This window comes from Lagenorhynchus albirostris, chromosome 16 (assembly GCF_949774975.1).
Source record: "Lagenorhynchus albirostris chromosome 16, mLagAlb1.1, whole genome shotgun sequence".
NCBI classification, from domain to species: Eukaryota; Metazoa; Chordata; class Mammalia; order Artiodactyla; family Delphinidae; genus Lagenorhynchus; species Lagenorhynchus albirostris.
Window position 1 is genome coordinate 82,882,022 of NC_083110.1, and position 15,923 is coordinate 82,897,944.

The 15,923-nt window shown below is 53.3% G+C and overlaps 1 protein-coding gene across 14 annotated transcripts in view; it reads left to right on the plus strand.

Moving 5' to 3' along the window:
• PPP2R2D (protein phosphatase 2 regulatory subunit Bdelta) overlaps window positions 1-15,923 on the plus strand; it is a 54,869-nt gene that overhangs the window by 31,903 nt on the left and 7,043 nt on the right. For 11 of the 14 annotated variants that reach the window (XM_060126931.1, XM_060126935.1, XM_060126932.1 and 8 more), the window contains 6 exons: window positions 1,699-1,876; window positions 3,486-3,650; window positions 6,186-6,355; window positions 6,429-6,520; window positions 12,257-12,696; window positions 13,172-15,858. In XM_060126931.1, the coding sequence (XP_059982914.1) occupies window positions 1,699-1,876; window positions 3,486-3,650; window positions 6,186-6,355; window positions 6,429-6,520; window positions 12,257-12,536 (885 nt within the window). In that variant the 3' untranslated portion in view covers window positions 12,537-12,696; window positions 13,172-15,858. Of the gene's footprint in view, window positions 1-1,698; window positions 1,877-3,485; window positions 3,651-6,185; window positions 6,356-6,428; window positions 6,521-12,256; window positions 13,085-13,171; window positions 15,859-15,923 lie in introns of those variants that run through there. The other 3 variants (XM_060126928.1, XM_060126926.1, XM_060126927.1) reach the window with 3 other exon arrangements.

Genomic DNA, 15,923 nt, shown 5'->3' on the forward strand with positions numbered 1-15,923 from the left:
GTATTGCCCTGTTTCCAGGGAGTTGAGGCCAAGAAAGCTGTGTAATTTGCTCAAATCTAAACCCTACTTTGAACCAAGATGTTCTGATCCAAATGGTGGTTTCTCTGTGCCATGCTGCTGCTTTCCCACCCGTGAATTAGTGACAGTTTGTAGGCAAATCACTGTTGGTGACAGTAACACTAGTTTTACAGTTACCACCATGTAAACTGCTCCTTGGAAACTAAGTGCGCTGGAAGGATGAGGCCTGGGGTGCCCTGTGGGTGCACCTGAATCCCCTGTCTCGGCCGCCTCTCCCCTGCACCCGGCCCGACACGCTCCCCCTCTCCAGGGAGCCCCCTGCCTCCCAGTCAGGCCTGCTTCTCCACTGTGATGCTCACATCCATCCCAGCTGTGGGAAGTCTTTAAGGGCTTCTGAGGCCCAGTCTTCACTCTGGTCAAGGCTGCTGTTCTACAATTAGCCTAACCAAGCTGGTCTCGTCCGTGGCCATGGCGAAGCATGTGACAGGTGTGAGGTCATCACAGTTGCAGGGTGGGCTGCGGCGGGGGAGAGATCGCAGGCCAGGTCACTCTGTATGTGGATTTACCTTTGTGAGTTCATGGACTCCTTTGAACTTTAAGAGGAAAACAAAATTTTGAAAGGGGAACAGAAATTTTGTTCTCCTCTTAAATTATTTGGGTGCCAGAAAGGGGCTCCTTCTGTTACCCATATTACAGTTGTTTCGCGTTTTGATTAATTAGAGACTTGTTAGAGGGCATGACAGGTCTGTCCTGTCCCTTGTGGAACCAACAGCTCCTGCACAAGAGGAGGGAAGCGTGTGCTCAGCACTTGGCTGGTTTAAAATGAGGGGAGTATTTTTATACATGTTTCCCCAAGTTCATTTTTACAGCATTTTGGCTGGAGAAAACTAAGAGATTCTCTCCTACCCTTTCTAGGTACACTCCTTGGGTTTTTAATTTAAAAAATAGCACACTTTAGTTTTCTATTTTGATTTTAAAGCTTCTGTTTTCCTCCCCACTAGATGTCAGTGATGCTGGGCCTTTTTCCTTTTTTTCGCACGTGTGACACCGTCACCCACGACTGTGCCTTTGGCTTTGGCCACTCTTGTGCCGGCTCTCTCTCTCGTCCTTGGCCCGGCTGACCTCTCCTCCCTTTCCCTTTCTGTGTGGACGTCCCCTTCCCTGGGAGCCTTCCTGGCCACAGCACTCATCACAGTCGGGGTTTCTGTGCCTTTTTTAAAAAACGTTTTATTGAAGTATAACGTACGTACCCAACATGCCTCTGCCATCTAAGTGAGCAGCTCCGCTGCCATCTGTGGGCTGGATGTACCGCGTCACGGGCACCAGGTCAGGAGAGGCATGCTCCCCCCGCCCAGTCCCTGCACCCCACCCGCCCAGCCCTGTTGCAGGGCACGGGGGGCGTGGGGGGATGAGGAGATGCGCCTGCTCTCACTCTGGAGGCCGCGGCTGCGAGGCCAGAGGAGGAAGGGGGGCTCAACTCAGGCCCCACATCAGGCATCAGTGTCAGGGGCCATCTGCTTACCGAGCAGCCAGAAGCTATTGCTTATTGGGGGTATTGTCTGTACCTGCTGTTACTTAACTGTGCGCACACATTTGTTCCTTTTTGTTACCTACTGTAAGTGTTCTGATTTTCTGCTGCTGGGATCTTTGTTTTGAATTCCTATTTCCTTCCATTTTTAGGTCCCAATATTGAAGCCCATGGACCTCATGGTAGAAGCAAGTCCACGACGAATTTTTGCAAATGCTCACACATATCATATAAATTCCATTTCAGTAAATAGTGATCATGAAACGTATCTTTCTGCAGATGACCTGAGAATTAATCTATGGCATTTAGAAATCACAGACAGAAGTTTTAGTATCCTTCGTCAGGTGGATATCGCAGCATTTTTATAGGATCGTTCTTGGATAGGTCATCTCATCTTCATTACACCCCTTTGTCTCAGAGTCTGTCCTTTGTCATTTTTTTCTCCTGTCAGAAGCTCACATTTTCTCTCGGTGATTTGTGAGGACTCTAATTCATGAATGGTTCATTTATGCAGTTGTATCTTTCATGGTTTTCTTAAAGATTTTGTCCCACCGTCATGCTTCAAATGCTCTTCATTGCAACTGAGATCACACAGCACAGAAACAGGCACATGCTTTCTGCTATCTGTTAGCACTTTTATATATATACATATATATATAATGTTTTTTTGGTTTTTTTTTTTATTTTTTGCTGCGTTGGGTCTCCGTTGCTGCACAGGGGCTTTCTCTAGTTGGGGCAAGCGGGGGCTACTCTTCGTTGCGGTGCGGTGCCTTCTCGTTGCGGAGCACGGGCTCAAGGCACACGGGCTTCAGTAGCTGTGGCTCGTGGGCTCTGGAGCACAGACTCAGTAGTCATGGCGCACGGGCTTAGTTGCACCACGGCGTGTGGGATCTTCCTGGACCAGGGCTCAAACCTGTGGGACGTCCCCTGCTTTGGCAGGCGGATTCTTAACCACTGCGCCACCAGGGCAGCCCCTATCTGTTAGCACTTTAAAAACACCTTGGATCCACTCACAGGGGCCAGTTAGTTGGTGCCCTCGTGGCTCCTCCCCTCCCACTTCACTTTCAGCCCAGCTTTGCTCTTTGGCGAGCTCTCGCATGAGCTGGGGTGCCGTTCTCTCATCTCTGGGCGTGGCTCCTTCCCCAGCTGGGCAGTGTCCTCACAGGCCTTTGCTGACCGGCCCTCCAGAGCCTGTTGGTCACTCTTCTCCGGCACCCGGCCCTGCGTGCCTCGTGTGCTTCCCCGGACTCCAGGCGGTCAGAGGGCTCAGCCTGGTCCCCGCTCTGCACGGTGGCCTGGAGACAGCCACGACGGCGTGCTGGGCACTGTAGGGCTCCAGTCCCTCCAGGGTCCCTGCCCACGGTGTGTGGTGTCTGGAGACTTGAGCTGTAGTGTCACCAAGTTTTTTAGCTTCCTTAGTTGTCATCTGTTCCTGCTATCCTATCTTGGCCCAAAGCCAAATTGTACACTTCCTTGTTTCTCCAGTTGAGTGAGTTCTGTATTTGGCAACCTAGCATGTGACGTCGTTCTGCCTACTTAGGGCAAGCTCTTGGTGTCAGATACTTAGCAAAGCAGAATCTTGTGGAACCTGGCAGTGCTCGTGTGTCTGTGTCATTTTGTGGATGCTACTATGGGACTTCTGTGCAGATGGGCACTTGCTTGCTTCCTTATCTTTTAACGTGTGTTATGTTGCTTTGAAAGTCCCTTCCTAGAATGCTAGCAGTAGCAGCGAGATGAAAGTAGCCCTCGTATCTGCGTGGCCGTGGCCCCTGTCAGGCACGTTACTGGAGTCTGATTAGGGTATTAACGTAGATCCTCTTACTGGTGTGCTCGCCCGGCATACAGTACTGTAATCGCCTCCTCCACACCTAATCTCTTAAACCTCGTCACGTGGGTTATCTCATGCCTGCGAGCGCCCTGCCTTAACTGTGCGCTTCAGACATCGTGGACATCAAGCCTGCCAACATGGAAGAGCTGACAGAGGTGATCACAGCGGCCGAGTTCCACCCGCACCAGTGTAACGTGCTCGTCTACAGCAGCAGCAAGGGGACCATCAGACTGTGCGACATGCGCTCCTCCGCCCTGTGCGACCGCCACTCCAAGTGTAAGTGCCGGGCGTGTACATAAACGTCCCGTCTAGAGCCCGTGTTGTCTGGGCGCTGAGCCGCCCCCGAAGACTTAGAGGCGCTCTTTGTTACGCATGTGCCTGCGTGAGCATAGGCCGGCCCTGGTCCTCGCAGCGCTGCTGGCGGGGTGCGGAGCGAGAGGCCCTGCTTTTGTGGCGCCGCGGCGGAGCCCGCAGGTCACTCCTGCCAGCACTTCCATGCAGCGTCCGCCTCCCTGGGTGGGCCCAGTGAGAGCCCCTTGTCGCCTCCACCTCTGTGCACTAGGACCTCTGCTGAGGCTGGAGACGCAGTCCACCTGTGACCTTTCTCGGCTCTCGGAATGGGCTCTGTTCCCACAGAGCTTCACTGAACTTGAAGGCAGTTCCCTGAGGTGAAAGTCTAGTCTTTAATCCACTGAGTCTTGAAGTCCTTCTAGGTGAGGAGAGCTTTGGTTTTGTTTTTATTTTTAGCCATAAACAACAGGCCCTACTTTGTAGAAAACCAGAAGTCTGTGTGTCACAAGACATACAGAGTGTGTCCTGAGAACTTTGCCAACACGTTCCCAAGTACTGAGCAGTGACGCCATCCCAGCCTGGAGCGCCATGGGTTTTCGTGTTCTGGACACTTGGTCCTGCAGCTAAGTCAGTGTATCGGTCAGTCTGTCCAGAGTGTCTCCTGTCGTAAAGTGGGGCAGCTCCAACAGAGCCTGATGGGAAGTGTCCTTGATGACTGGCTCTTAGGAGCCTTTTTGCCTCATTCTGTCTCTTTTTGAGGCTAAAGTATAGGGGGAGGGGGGGAGGGGGGGTTTCTTGCAGTTTTATTTTTTTGGTTTTTGGGGTTTGTGGTTTTCTTTTTGTGTTTTTTTTTTTTTTTTTTTTTTTTTTGGCCACACTGCATGGTATGTGGGATCTTCCCCAGTCCGGGATCGAACCCGTGCCCCTTGCAGTGGAAGCACAGAGTCTTAACCACTGGCCTGCCAGGGAAGTCCACTATAGTGTGTTTCTTTGTTTTTTGGAGTTTTTTAAATAAATTTCTTTATTTTAATTATTTATTTTTGGCTGTGTTGGGTCGTCTTTGCTGCTTGCAGGCCTTCTTTAGTTGTGGCGAGCAGGGGCCACTCTCCGTTGTGTGTGCAGGCCTCTCACGGTGGTGGCTTCTCCTGTTGCGGAGCACGGGCTCTAGGCCCGCGGACTTCAGTCGTTGCAGCACGTGGGCTCTAGAGCACAGGCTCAGCAGTTGTGGCACACAGGCCTAGTTGCTCCGCGGCATGTGGGATCTTCATGGACCAGGGCTCAAACCCATGTCCCCTGCATTGGCAGGCGGATTCTCAACCACTGCACCACCAGGGAAGCCCCTATAGTGTGTTTTAAAAGAACTTTGTACTTCAGTAGAATTCCTGCCATGAAAAATGAGTCTTTTCTAATGTCTGGCCTATGTTTTCAAGAGAACACTCGTGAGTAACAATTTTAGATTCCAAGAGTAGTTTTATTTGTCAGCAAAGTTACTTATTTGAGTAAATGCTCAGAGTATTGCCACCAGCTTGCTTATAATCAACTTCAAATGCAGACTCAACAAACATAGGTTCCTACATTAAAAAAAGAAAATCAGGGCTTCCCTGGTGGCGCAGTGGTTGAGAGTCCGCCTGCCGATGCAGGGGACGCGGGTTCGTGCCCTGGTCCGGGAAGGTCCCACGTGCCGCGGAGCGGCTGGGCCCGTGAGCCATGGCCGCTGAGCCTGCGCGTCCAGAGCCTGTGCTCCGCAACGGGAGAGGCCACAACAGTGAGAGGCCCGCGTACTGCAATAAAAGAGAAAAAACAAAAAACAAAAACAAAAAAAGAAAATCACAAGCCGCTGCAAATGAAAGGAAGTACAGAAATCCTCACCCAAAGTTCACCAAGCCACAGGCTCGACAGTGCACTGGGGGCTCTGGGGTCTGGCGCATGGGCAGGGGGCGAGTGAGGGGGCACTCGAGTTACTGCTGAGAAAGCAGAAGTGTCAGGGAAAGAAAGGTCTGCCATGGACGCCTGTAGAATCTTTCTGAAACTAGTAGTTCGGTTTTGTTAGCCTAAGTCTCGACTGTTGAATAGTGAAGGAAAACCCCTTTCCTGACAGGCTTTGGCAGATGGGACTGTTCCGGTGTTAAAATCTGACCCAGGCGTTCGCGGCTAAGGGCCGGGCCCTGCAGCGCACTCGCAGGCTCGTCGCCCCAGGGCGCTCGGGGCACCGTGTCGGCGTCTGCTGTAGCGCCCTTTGTGTCTTTCTGTGCCAGGGACAGGATGGGACGGGGTTTGCTAGGGACTGGCATTCGAGGATCTGCAGGGAAGCGTCAGGTTGATGCAGAGGCCTCACCAGGATGCACTCAGAGTGCCCGAGCAGCGTTCTGGGTTGCAAGCCCGGGCCTGGGTGAGCCTGGGGCCTGCGCTTCAGGAAGATGGGAGGCCGCAGCGGTGTCAGGGGAGGGCCCGAGTCTCGCTTGGACTTTAAAATGATTTGTTCTCTGGTTTTTAAACAGCTGAAAACATTGTATTTTCCAGTTTTTGAAGAGCCGGAAGACCCCAGCAGTAGGTCCTTCTTCTCAGAAATAATCTCTTCTGTGTCCGACGTGAAATTCAGCCACAGCGGTCGGTACATGATGACCCGAGACTACCTGTCGGTGAAGGTGTGGGACCTCAACATGGAGAGCCGGCCTGTCGAGACCCACCAGGTGAGGCCGCGGCATGGACCCTGCCACGTCTTGCACGCAACCGTCCCTCTGACCTTCCTGTACTTTCATTAAGGTCCACGAGTACCTTCGAAGCAAGCTGTGTTCCCTGTACGAAAATGACTGCATCTTTGACAAGTTTGAGTGCTGCTGGAACGGCTCCGACAGGTGAGACCTGCGTCGTGACCAGGCCCGAAGCACGCTGATGTCCTCAGAGGCGGGCCGGGCTGCCAGGAGGAGTCCCGATGGGCTTGGTTTTCCAGGCCATCTGTGAGGTGGCCCTAGCAAGGTGGGAAACATGGGATGTCTGGACACACTTCTCACCTTGCTTATGATTCCACCTTGTATTTAAACAGCAAGCGTAGTACAAGGTTCATGTTGGCTGTTTTTAAAACGCTTAGTGGATGATAATTTCTTTTTTTGTTGTTATTTCCAAGATGAGTGAAAGGAAGGCGGTGGGGAGGTTAGTTACTGTGGCGTGTGTGGGATGGCCACGTTCCAGTTTGCCTTTGGGGACAAGTGGAGGACGAGACCTCAGAGTCGCTGCTGTGCTTGGACAGAGTGGGGGTGGCTGGTGTGACTCCGCGGTCTACCTCGTGATGAGGCGGTTTGAGGCCTCCGCCACCTTTTTGTGCGTGTCTTAGAGGTGACAGCAGTACTAGTGCTGCCGAGAGGTCTGTTTCATATTCTACGAAATGTCGCACCTCACGTGATGGAAGGAGATGAGCTTGCATCGTCTGTGATGGATTCTGTGCCGTGTGCTGCTTGTCAAGGGTGTCAGTGAGCAGAGGACCTCGCCACTTTCAGAGACGGACTGACGGACATTCTGAGAAACCCTTTGGCACAAACACCTAGAAACATCAGATGTCACACCACAAATCTCTTTGTGGGTATAGTTGAGCTCACAACCAGTAAGGCCAGGAGTGAAGAGGAAGCAGGAACTGGGAGGGAGCCCTCGCTGGCCTCAGGGCACCAGCTGGAACCAGGAACCTGCAGCCCAGGAGGGTACAAGAGCTGTGGCCCTGGACCCACACAGGGTTGGCAGTTGAAACTGGGACCCTCGGGGTTATGGAAAAGGCATCCATCTACGTTCAGATGCGTCCCAAGGGAAATGTATCTGTCTGAGACCTTGGATTGGAGTGGATGAAGTCCCCTGACCTTTGTGACCATGAGCCTCCCTCCCCGCCAGGGACGTGTGTTTGTATTTGTGCTGACCTGGAGAAGCTCGCTGAGGGTAAGTCCCAGCAGACAGGCAGCCCCGGGCATCCGCACTGTTCACAGGCTGACGTGCCACCTGCTAGTGTCTCCTGCTGCAGACACAGGGGGCCCGGGCAGAGGAGAGGACCTCACTCCTCACAGCACAGCAGAGCAGAGCAGCACGAGCTTGGTCACAGTGCCTTGGGGGGTGGCACAGGGGGCCCGGGCAGAGGAGAGGACCTCACTCCTCACAGCACAGCAGAGCAGAGCAGCACGAGCTTGGTCACAGTGCCTTGGGGGGTGGCACAGGGGGCCCGGGCAGAGGAGAGGACCTCACTCCTCACAGCACAGCAGAGCAGAGCAGCACGAGCTTGGTCACAGTGCCTTGGGGGGTGGCACAGGGGGCCCGGGCAGAGGAGAGGACCTCACTCCTCACAGCACAGCAGAGCAGAGCAGCACGAGCTTGGTCACAGTGCCTTGGGGGGTGGCACAGGGGGCCCGGGCAGAGGAGAGGACCTCACTCCTCACAGCACAGCAGAGCAGAGCAGCACGAGCTTGGTCACAGTGCCTTGGGGGGTGGCACAGGGGGCCCGGGCAGAGGAGAGGACCTCACTCCTCACAGCACAGCACAGCAGAGCAGCACGAGCTTGGTCACAGTGCCTTGGGGGGTGGCACAGGGGGCCCGGGCCAGAGGAGAGGACCTCACTCCTCACAGCACAGCAGAGCAGCACGAGCTTGGTCACAGTGCCTTGGGGGGTGGCACAGGGGGCCCGGGCAGAGGAGAGGACCTCACTCCTCACAGCACAGCAGAGCAGAGCAGCACGAGCTTGGTCACAGTGCCTTGGGGGGTGGCACAGGGGGCCCGGGCAGAGGCCGCTCACGGAGCGGGGTTGGCCTCACACCAGCACACACTCAGCTTGGGGGTCAAGCTGAGAGTGGTAAACAAGGCTGCAGCCCTGAGATGTGGCCCAGGGAGAGAGCGCTGAAGAAACGCATTCTTGGCAAACGCACTGAAAACACGTAGGGGTGCCTGGCACCCGTGGCGGATTTGTCTTTCCCAGTGCTCCAGGGCTCAGGATTTCCCCAGATTAAAATCACTTAAACAGGAGCTCACAGGCGAAAAGCACCGAACACATGAAGGAAAGCCAGTGTGAGCAAGCCAGCAGAAACAGCCACAGAACTGTGACCTCTGAGAAATCAGGTACTGAGATCATATGCCACAGAATGTAAGATGAGGATGTGGAAGTACTCACAGGTGAAAGGACGGAACCGGAACCTGAATGTGGAACCACAAGGCCATTAAAAACCACCCAGGACATCTGGAAAAGCATCATGCAGGACTTCTAGAAATGAAAACTGTAGTCGCTGAAAAATCACTGTGTGAGTTTAGCAGACCCCATGAAGCTGAAAAGATCTTGAATTAGTGAACTGAAGATGAGCAATATTTTAAGAAGAAAGATCAGGAGAGATTATCCAGGATGCAGCTCAGAGAGCCAAAGAGACAGAAAAAACATGGAAGGTTGGAAAACACGGAGGGTCAGATAAGGTCCAACGTAACCTAAGTGGAGAGAAGTGTCCAAATTGGAGGATTGTGGAGAAGTAGCAGTTAAAGTGTTAATGGCCAGGAATTTTCTATAACTGATGCAAGACTGAATGAATACACAGATTCAAGAAGCACAGAAATCCACATCCAGATCATAATGAAGTTACAGGGCACCAAAAACAAAGAAAAGATCTTAAAAGCAGCCAGGGGAGAAAAGACCCATTGCCTTCGGAGAAAGGGTGTTCAGACCGCGAGCAGACCTCTCGGCCCGGCAGTGGAAGCCGGAAGGCGCTCTGATGCGGTGTGTCGTGATCCCTTCTGACTCGCTTCCTGAAATTGTGTCCAGAGATAAATGATCATGCAGGAATGTGCCTTAAACAAGGCCCCAAACCCAGACAAAGAGATCCAACTACATTGACTTTAAACTTTTTTATATCATAATAAAACAATGGAAATAAAACCCACAAAAGCACGTAAAATTAACAAAGAGATGAATATCCAGAATACGTGAAGAATCGTAAGTCAGTGAGAAAGTCCTAACTGCTCATGAATGGGAATGAACAGAAACGGGGGGAATGAATAACAACACATCCTCATTAGTAATCAGCAGATCAAAGCAACAGGGACGTCCCTTCACATCCATCAGAGTGACGGAAATGTTGGGGTGGAGGTGGAGGCCAGGGGGCATGACCACTGCCACTGCCCTTCTTCTGAGGCTCCCTGGCAGTGGCCGGGTGGGCTGGGAACCTCTCGAATATACAGACAAGAAAACACGTTCCAAGACGTGCCCTGGAGGCAGCTGAGCCATGTCGGGGTTCCTCCCTGGGCGGGCGGGCGGACGGACGAGGAATCATCCTCTGTTCATGGTGTGGACCAGACACAGCGAAAGCCAGGGTTACAGCTGCGCAGACCTGTACGCGATCACACAAGTGACTCATCTGATGTCTAGAGCATGCAAGACGGTTTTGTTTTTAAGACCGTGTAACTGTTCAAAGGACAACCATGTATAGGAATGTTCCCTGCACGGTTCTTTATGCTTTGTGGTAGATCTGAGATATTGCAAAATACGTTTAAATTACCATCCCCGGCACATCCTGAAGCTTTCTGGTGGCGCCTACCTGTTCCCTCACTCCTGCCAACATGCCCTGCCTTCCTGCCTGGAAGCTTGTGTGGAGTTGGGGGCGGGGGCAGAGCCAGGTTTTTGCCACCATCCCAGTCACTCGGCCTGGGACGGCGCTGCCCAGAAGTTAAGTTTTGCCCCACTTCATCGTGCTCCAGGTTTGTAGCAAACACAGGCATCACCATTAAGTTGCAAGTCCACTTACTCCTGTGCTTGGCGGTGTTCCCGCCTAGGCAGCACCTGGCCAGGTGCTGGGGAAGGCTCTCATTCCCGCCGTGTGGAGCAGCGGGCCGGGGGGACATCCACGCCCATGCAGGTGCCGTCAGGACTGCTGAATAATAGTAATAATCGTAATGGACGGCGTGAAGGTTGGTCCGCTTTCATTTCTGTCGCGCACCAGCACCTCTAATCAACATTGATGATAAAATACTCCTTCCCGAAAAAATTCTTTCATTGGTCTCTGTTCGGAATAATCACTGCAGTTAAGTTTATATATATATATATATATATATATATATATATACACACACACATATATATTTTTGGCTGTGTTGGGTCTTTGTCGCTGTGCGCAGGCTTTCTAGTTGCAGCGAGCAGGGGCTACTCTTCCTTGCGGTGCACGGGCTTCTCGTTGCGGTGGCTTCTGTTGTTGCAGAGCACGGGCTCTAGGCACGCGGGCTTCAGTAGTCGTGGCGCACGGGCTCTGAGGCGCAGGCTTGCGGGCTCTACAGCGCGGGCTTCAGTAGTTGTGGTGCACGGGCTTAGTTGCTCCACGGCATGTGGGATCTTCCTGGACCAGGGCTCGAACCCGTGTCCCCTGCCTTGGCAGGTGGACTCCCAACCACTGCGCCACCAGGGAAGTCCCTGCGGTTAAGTTTAATAACACAAATGTAAGCTTCAGATCAGCACATTTGTTGCTTATCCTTTCGTGAACATGGTGTTCTGTGTGGAAATTAATGTGGGCAGGTGCCAGTTGCTGGCAGCCCTCCTGGGCCCCACTGCACGGCCCTGCTGCGTCCACCGCCACACGGGCCCCTCCGTCCCTGAGGTGTGTGCACTCCAGGCTTCAACAGTACAGGTGAGATAAGCCAGGGGAGCTTATCTTTTTTTGTGGTGCGAGGATTTAGATGAGGATTTGCACAGTCGGGGTCAGCCCTGCGCCGTGTGAATGAGGCAGCACGCGCCTCGCGAGGCCTCAAGATCCGCCCCTGATGATGCGGGGATGGCCCGGGAGCCCAGGGTGCCCAGGAGGAGGCTGCAGGGCAGTCTGGTCTTACCGCGCCCAACGGGCCCGCTGAGGCAGGGGCTGGACGCACGTGGAAGCATTTGCCGGCAACCAGCCACTCTCCTCTTAGCTGTGTAGAGAGACCCGAAGTTTTCACCAGTGTGACAGAAGCGCGTCACGGTGCTGTGTGCTTCAGTGGAGACGCGGAAAGGCGTCAGAACCAGCCCGGAAGGGAAAAGACCACGGGCGCTGCTGCAGCATCTGGAGCGTCGGCAAAGAAGGCCCCGGCTGTCTTGCACGCTGACCCCGTGTCTGAGGCCCCTCCTAACTATTTATATACCTGTTCCTTCACGAGAAAAACGCTTTTAAGATTAAAATGAACTTTAAAACCTTGTCTGGTCAGTCGTGAGCAAAGATGGTAACAGATCTCATGAATGTCTCTCGAGCACGTGTGGAGCCCTGCCGAATCGGGGCAAAGTGCAGGAGGTCAGACCGTTACCCGAGCCTGGGGCAGTGACTGTGTTGGGGTTTTTACCTTGTTTGAAAACACGTTAATGTAATTAAAAGTGTAAATCCATTACTTTTTTCCGTTGTATTTATTTTTACTGATAGGATTACGTATACGAAGTTTAGGAAGAAATTCTCACTGCATCTCTCTCCTGACCATTATGATTTTTCATTTTTTATTTGTAAAAATGACCCTGCTGTGTAGAATTGGGGGTAGGAGAGGTAAGCAGCTCTATCCATGCGTCCAGGGCCGGGCCGGGCTGGGGGTTGGAGGTGGTCACTTAGAAGTCTTCCTGTCCTTGTTTTGAGCAGTGCAATCATGACTGGGTCCTACAACAACTTCTTCAGAATGTTCGATAGGACTACATGGAGGGATGTTACGCTGGAAGCTTCCAGGGAGAACAGCAAGCCTCGCGCCAGCTTGAAGCCTCGCAGAGTGTGTGCAGGTGGGAAGAGAAAGAAGGACGAGGTGAGCGTGGACAGCCTGGACTTCAGCAAGAAGATTCTGCACACAGCCTGGCACCCAGTGGAGAACATCATTGCCGTGGCTGCCACCAATAACCTGTACATATTCCAGGACAAGGCCAACTAAGGAGGCAGCGGGACCTGCGTCTCGTGCAGAATCGCGCCTGCTCGTTTGGTGCCAGAGGACAGGCGACATCCTCTCTGTGAAGAGCAGGGACGCCCTCCTGCCTCCGCCCAGACTGCACGGGCTGGCCGCGCGGGTGCCCGCGGGCTTCTGCTTCAGCAAGGTGAGCCCTGGGTGTCGCTGCTCAGGTGAGAAGCCCGCTCGAAGCAGAGTGATGGACGGGACTCAGAAGAGGCCATTGCTAAAATAAACATATTTATTGAAGTCTGAGCCTTCCTTCCAATTTATAGACCAAAAGTTAACATCCAGGAGGAAAGCTGTCAGATTCAGTGTCTGCTCCTGTCGAGCTCTCCTCCTCCTCTGCTGTCATCCTGGGGCCTCCACGTGCGTGGCTGCTGCCCGCCTTCCCTCGGCCTCTCTCAGCCCAGGCGGGGCCTCGGCCGGCGCGGAGATTCGGCCGAGCGGGCTCAGGCCGCTTTACTCCCATCGCGCCTCTGGTGTAACCGCCTAATAAAAGCAACACACTCTAAAAAGTGTTTTTAAGTCCAAAATCAGTATCGTCTTTTTATTTGATTTAATTGCATATAATGAAATTATGCAGAATTCAACTTTAAAAATCTTTTGTCCTTCGTTAACAGAATGGTGGAACGTGTGCAGTACTTCAAACTCTGAACGTATGTATCCACAAACTTCCATAACTTTTTTGTTTCTGTAGAAATGGTACATCTGACACACCAGGTAAGGTCTGGAAAGAGCCTTAACTGCAGCTGCCGCTGAGAAAGAAAATCCCAAGGAGTAGTAACAGAATCGCTGCTGAAAAAGTAACACGTGGTTTAAAGTATGCCTCAAATTCACTGCAGTTGAACACTTAACGTGCTTTTTAAACCTTTGTAACAGTACTTCGTGGGAAGAGGGTAACAGGCTTCTAAAAACTGCTGGAATTATATGCATGACGAATTTCACTGCATTTCAAGCCAGCAAAAATTAAACAATTTTAATTATTATGTAATGCCACCAGTACCTTGGTGGTTTACTTTAAAAGTAGGTTGATATCGGAAATCAAGATTTCCCAAGACAAAAAAATACAGAGGTAACAACACTAAGTGATTGGCGCTTGCTGCCGTGAAATTTCACCCAGGAGCCCGAGACCCAGTCCTCCAGGGGACGGGACAGCTGGGGCTCACGTGCTGCTCTTGAAATTAAGGTGTATTTTGGTTACTGGTGATACGGAGATGCAAGAACAAATGCCTTGTCAACTCATTCCCCTGAATTAATGTTAACAGGATGCCACGTTAGCTCACATTACGTCGGAAATAGAGAATCAACAAGTCCATTTATTTTAATTTAAAGGTAATTCTATTACTGCGTATTGGTTGACGCAGTTCACAAACCTGAGATGTGGAACAGAGTTGTCTAAGTATCAGTCAGCCCTGGCCCTTAAGGTAAAGCAGTTCTAGTAAGATGGGGTTGTATTTACTTGTTCAACTATTTTGACCAAAAAGTTTAATAAATTTCAGATGTTTTACCAGATTTTTTTACGACGTTTTTCCATCTTTAAGACGTATTTCCTACCAAACAGGAAACCAGCCTTCTGCCTCTCAGATGGCCCCAGGCAGAAGGCGCGTGCGTGGTGGCTGCCACCGGCCGGGCGGGGGTCCCTGTGTCTGTGGGTTCTTCTCCCCCGAGTCAGGCACACGCTTCTCAGAGATGCTCTTGAGAAACGTGTAATTTAAGAGGTATCTAGCAATTTCTTCCGTTAGACACTTCTGATTCCATTTAAGCCTTTTTCCCCTCCTGATGAGGTGAAAATCCTATGGGTTTCAGACTTGACGTTTATTTCTTTTATATTCCTTGTTTAAAAAATATCTGTTGTTTTTCTTGTTCTTACAAAGCTTACGCCTTTTCTCCCGTTTAAAGCTAGAGAAAGCTAGAGAAATTCTATCTGTTCCTGAAAGGTAATCCTGTGAGTTTTCATCGTTCCTTAGAATTCTGTGCTCCTGCTTGTCCTGAAGCTTTAACGCTGTCTCGGTTGATGGCCTGGGTTGGACGCTTTACTCGTGTGTGCATTTAGACGTGCACTTTTTAAAGAACAGTGGCGGTTCTAGAAGCCAGTACAGGACAGGACTCAGAGTCTGATTTTAAACCGTCCCCCAGTCGTGGGTGTTCGCAGGACGAGCAGCAAACTCCCTCCCCCATGGAGCTGAGTAGCCGTGGCCTCACAGCTGGGAGCCGGCCCAGACTGTCCCCTGGTCAGCGCGGTGGGGTCCAGGCCCCGCGGGCCGAGCCCAGGGCTCTGGTGCTGCGTGGCCGTCTGAGGAGGAACTGTCTGCACGCTTTTGTCGAAGGGGGTCCAGGATTGGCGCTGAGGCTTTTTCTTCTGGGCGTGTCCGTTGCCCGCGGGCAGAGGCGGGTGCGCAGACCGAGCCGGGGCGGGCAGGGCCGCGCCCCTCATGGGGAGGACGGCGCTCCGCGCGCCAAGTCCCGGTCTGAGGCCCGGTGCTGCCCCGGGGTCATGATGGGGCGGCGGGGGACAGTCCTCCCATCAGGAACTGCCCCCTGGGTGCTGTGCCGGGAGAAGCTTCCACAGGTGCTGGGGGGACCAGGGAGGGAGGGAGGGGATGCCACACGGGGCCCACCCCGCCGGGGCTTCTCCACGGGGGTGTGGTTAGGGCGGGGACAGCGGGGGGTCGGGTGGGGCCTGACCGGTGCGTCCCACGGGGCTGGTGACAGCCCTCCTGTACCGGGCTCCCCAGAACCAACCCAGCGGTGCTCGCCGGACGGACACGCCACAGCGTGGCGTCACCGGGGTCCGTGTCCCACCCGAGCCCTTGGTGGAGAGCTGGTGAGCCGGGGGATGGAGCGCCACCGTGATCTCTTAGGAACCGTGGCGGCCCTGACATCACGCGGAAGGGGGAATTGGAGACCTCAGGCGCTCTGCTCAGCTGTCGCCCCTCTCGACCGGCAGCCCCTCCCTTCACGCCACCAGCTGAGTCCCGCGAGGGGCAGAGTCACGGCGGCGGGACGGGGGATGGGGAACGGGCAGCTGAGATCACAGGAGTCCCGGCTGGGGGGTTGGGGGGTCCTGAAGCATCCAAGGTGACAGCCGCAGCCCAGCCTGACCCCCGCCTCTGCGCCCCCCCAGGACCCGCAGAGCCCGTCCCGGGAAGGCTTCCCTCAGCTGCCCCACATCTGAAGAGTGAGGCCTGGGGCTGGGGCCCACAATCTCCTGCGACCCTGTCAGCGCCCGGTGAGTGACTGAGAGGACTTGCTGGTCCCATTTCCCTGCTCACCCTCCGGAGGGTGATGCCAGCAACCGGAACCTTGGGTGAGTCTGCATCCTGAGCACATCTACAGGGTCCCTGGCCCCCCAGGCAGGACACGGGACCTTGG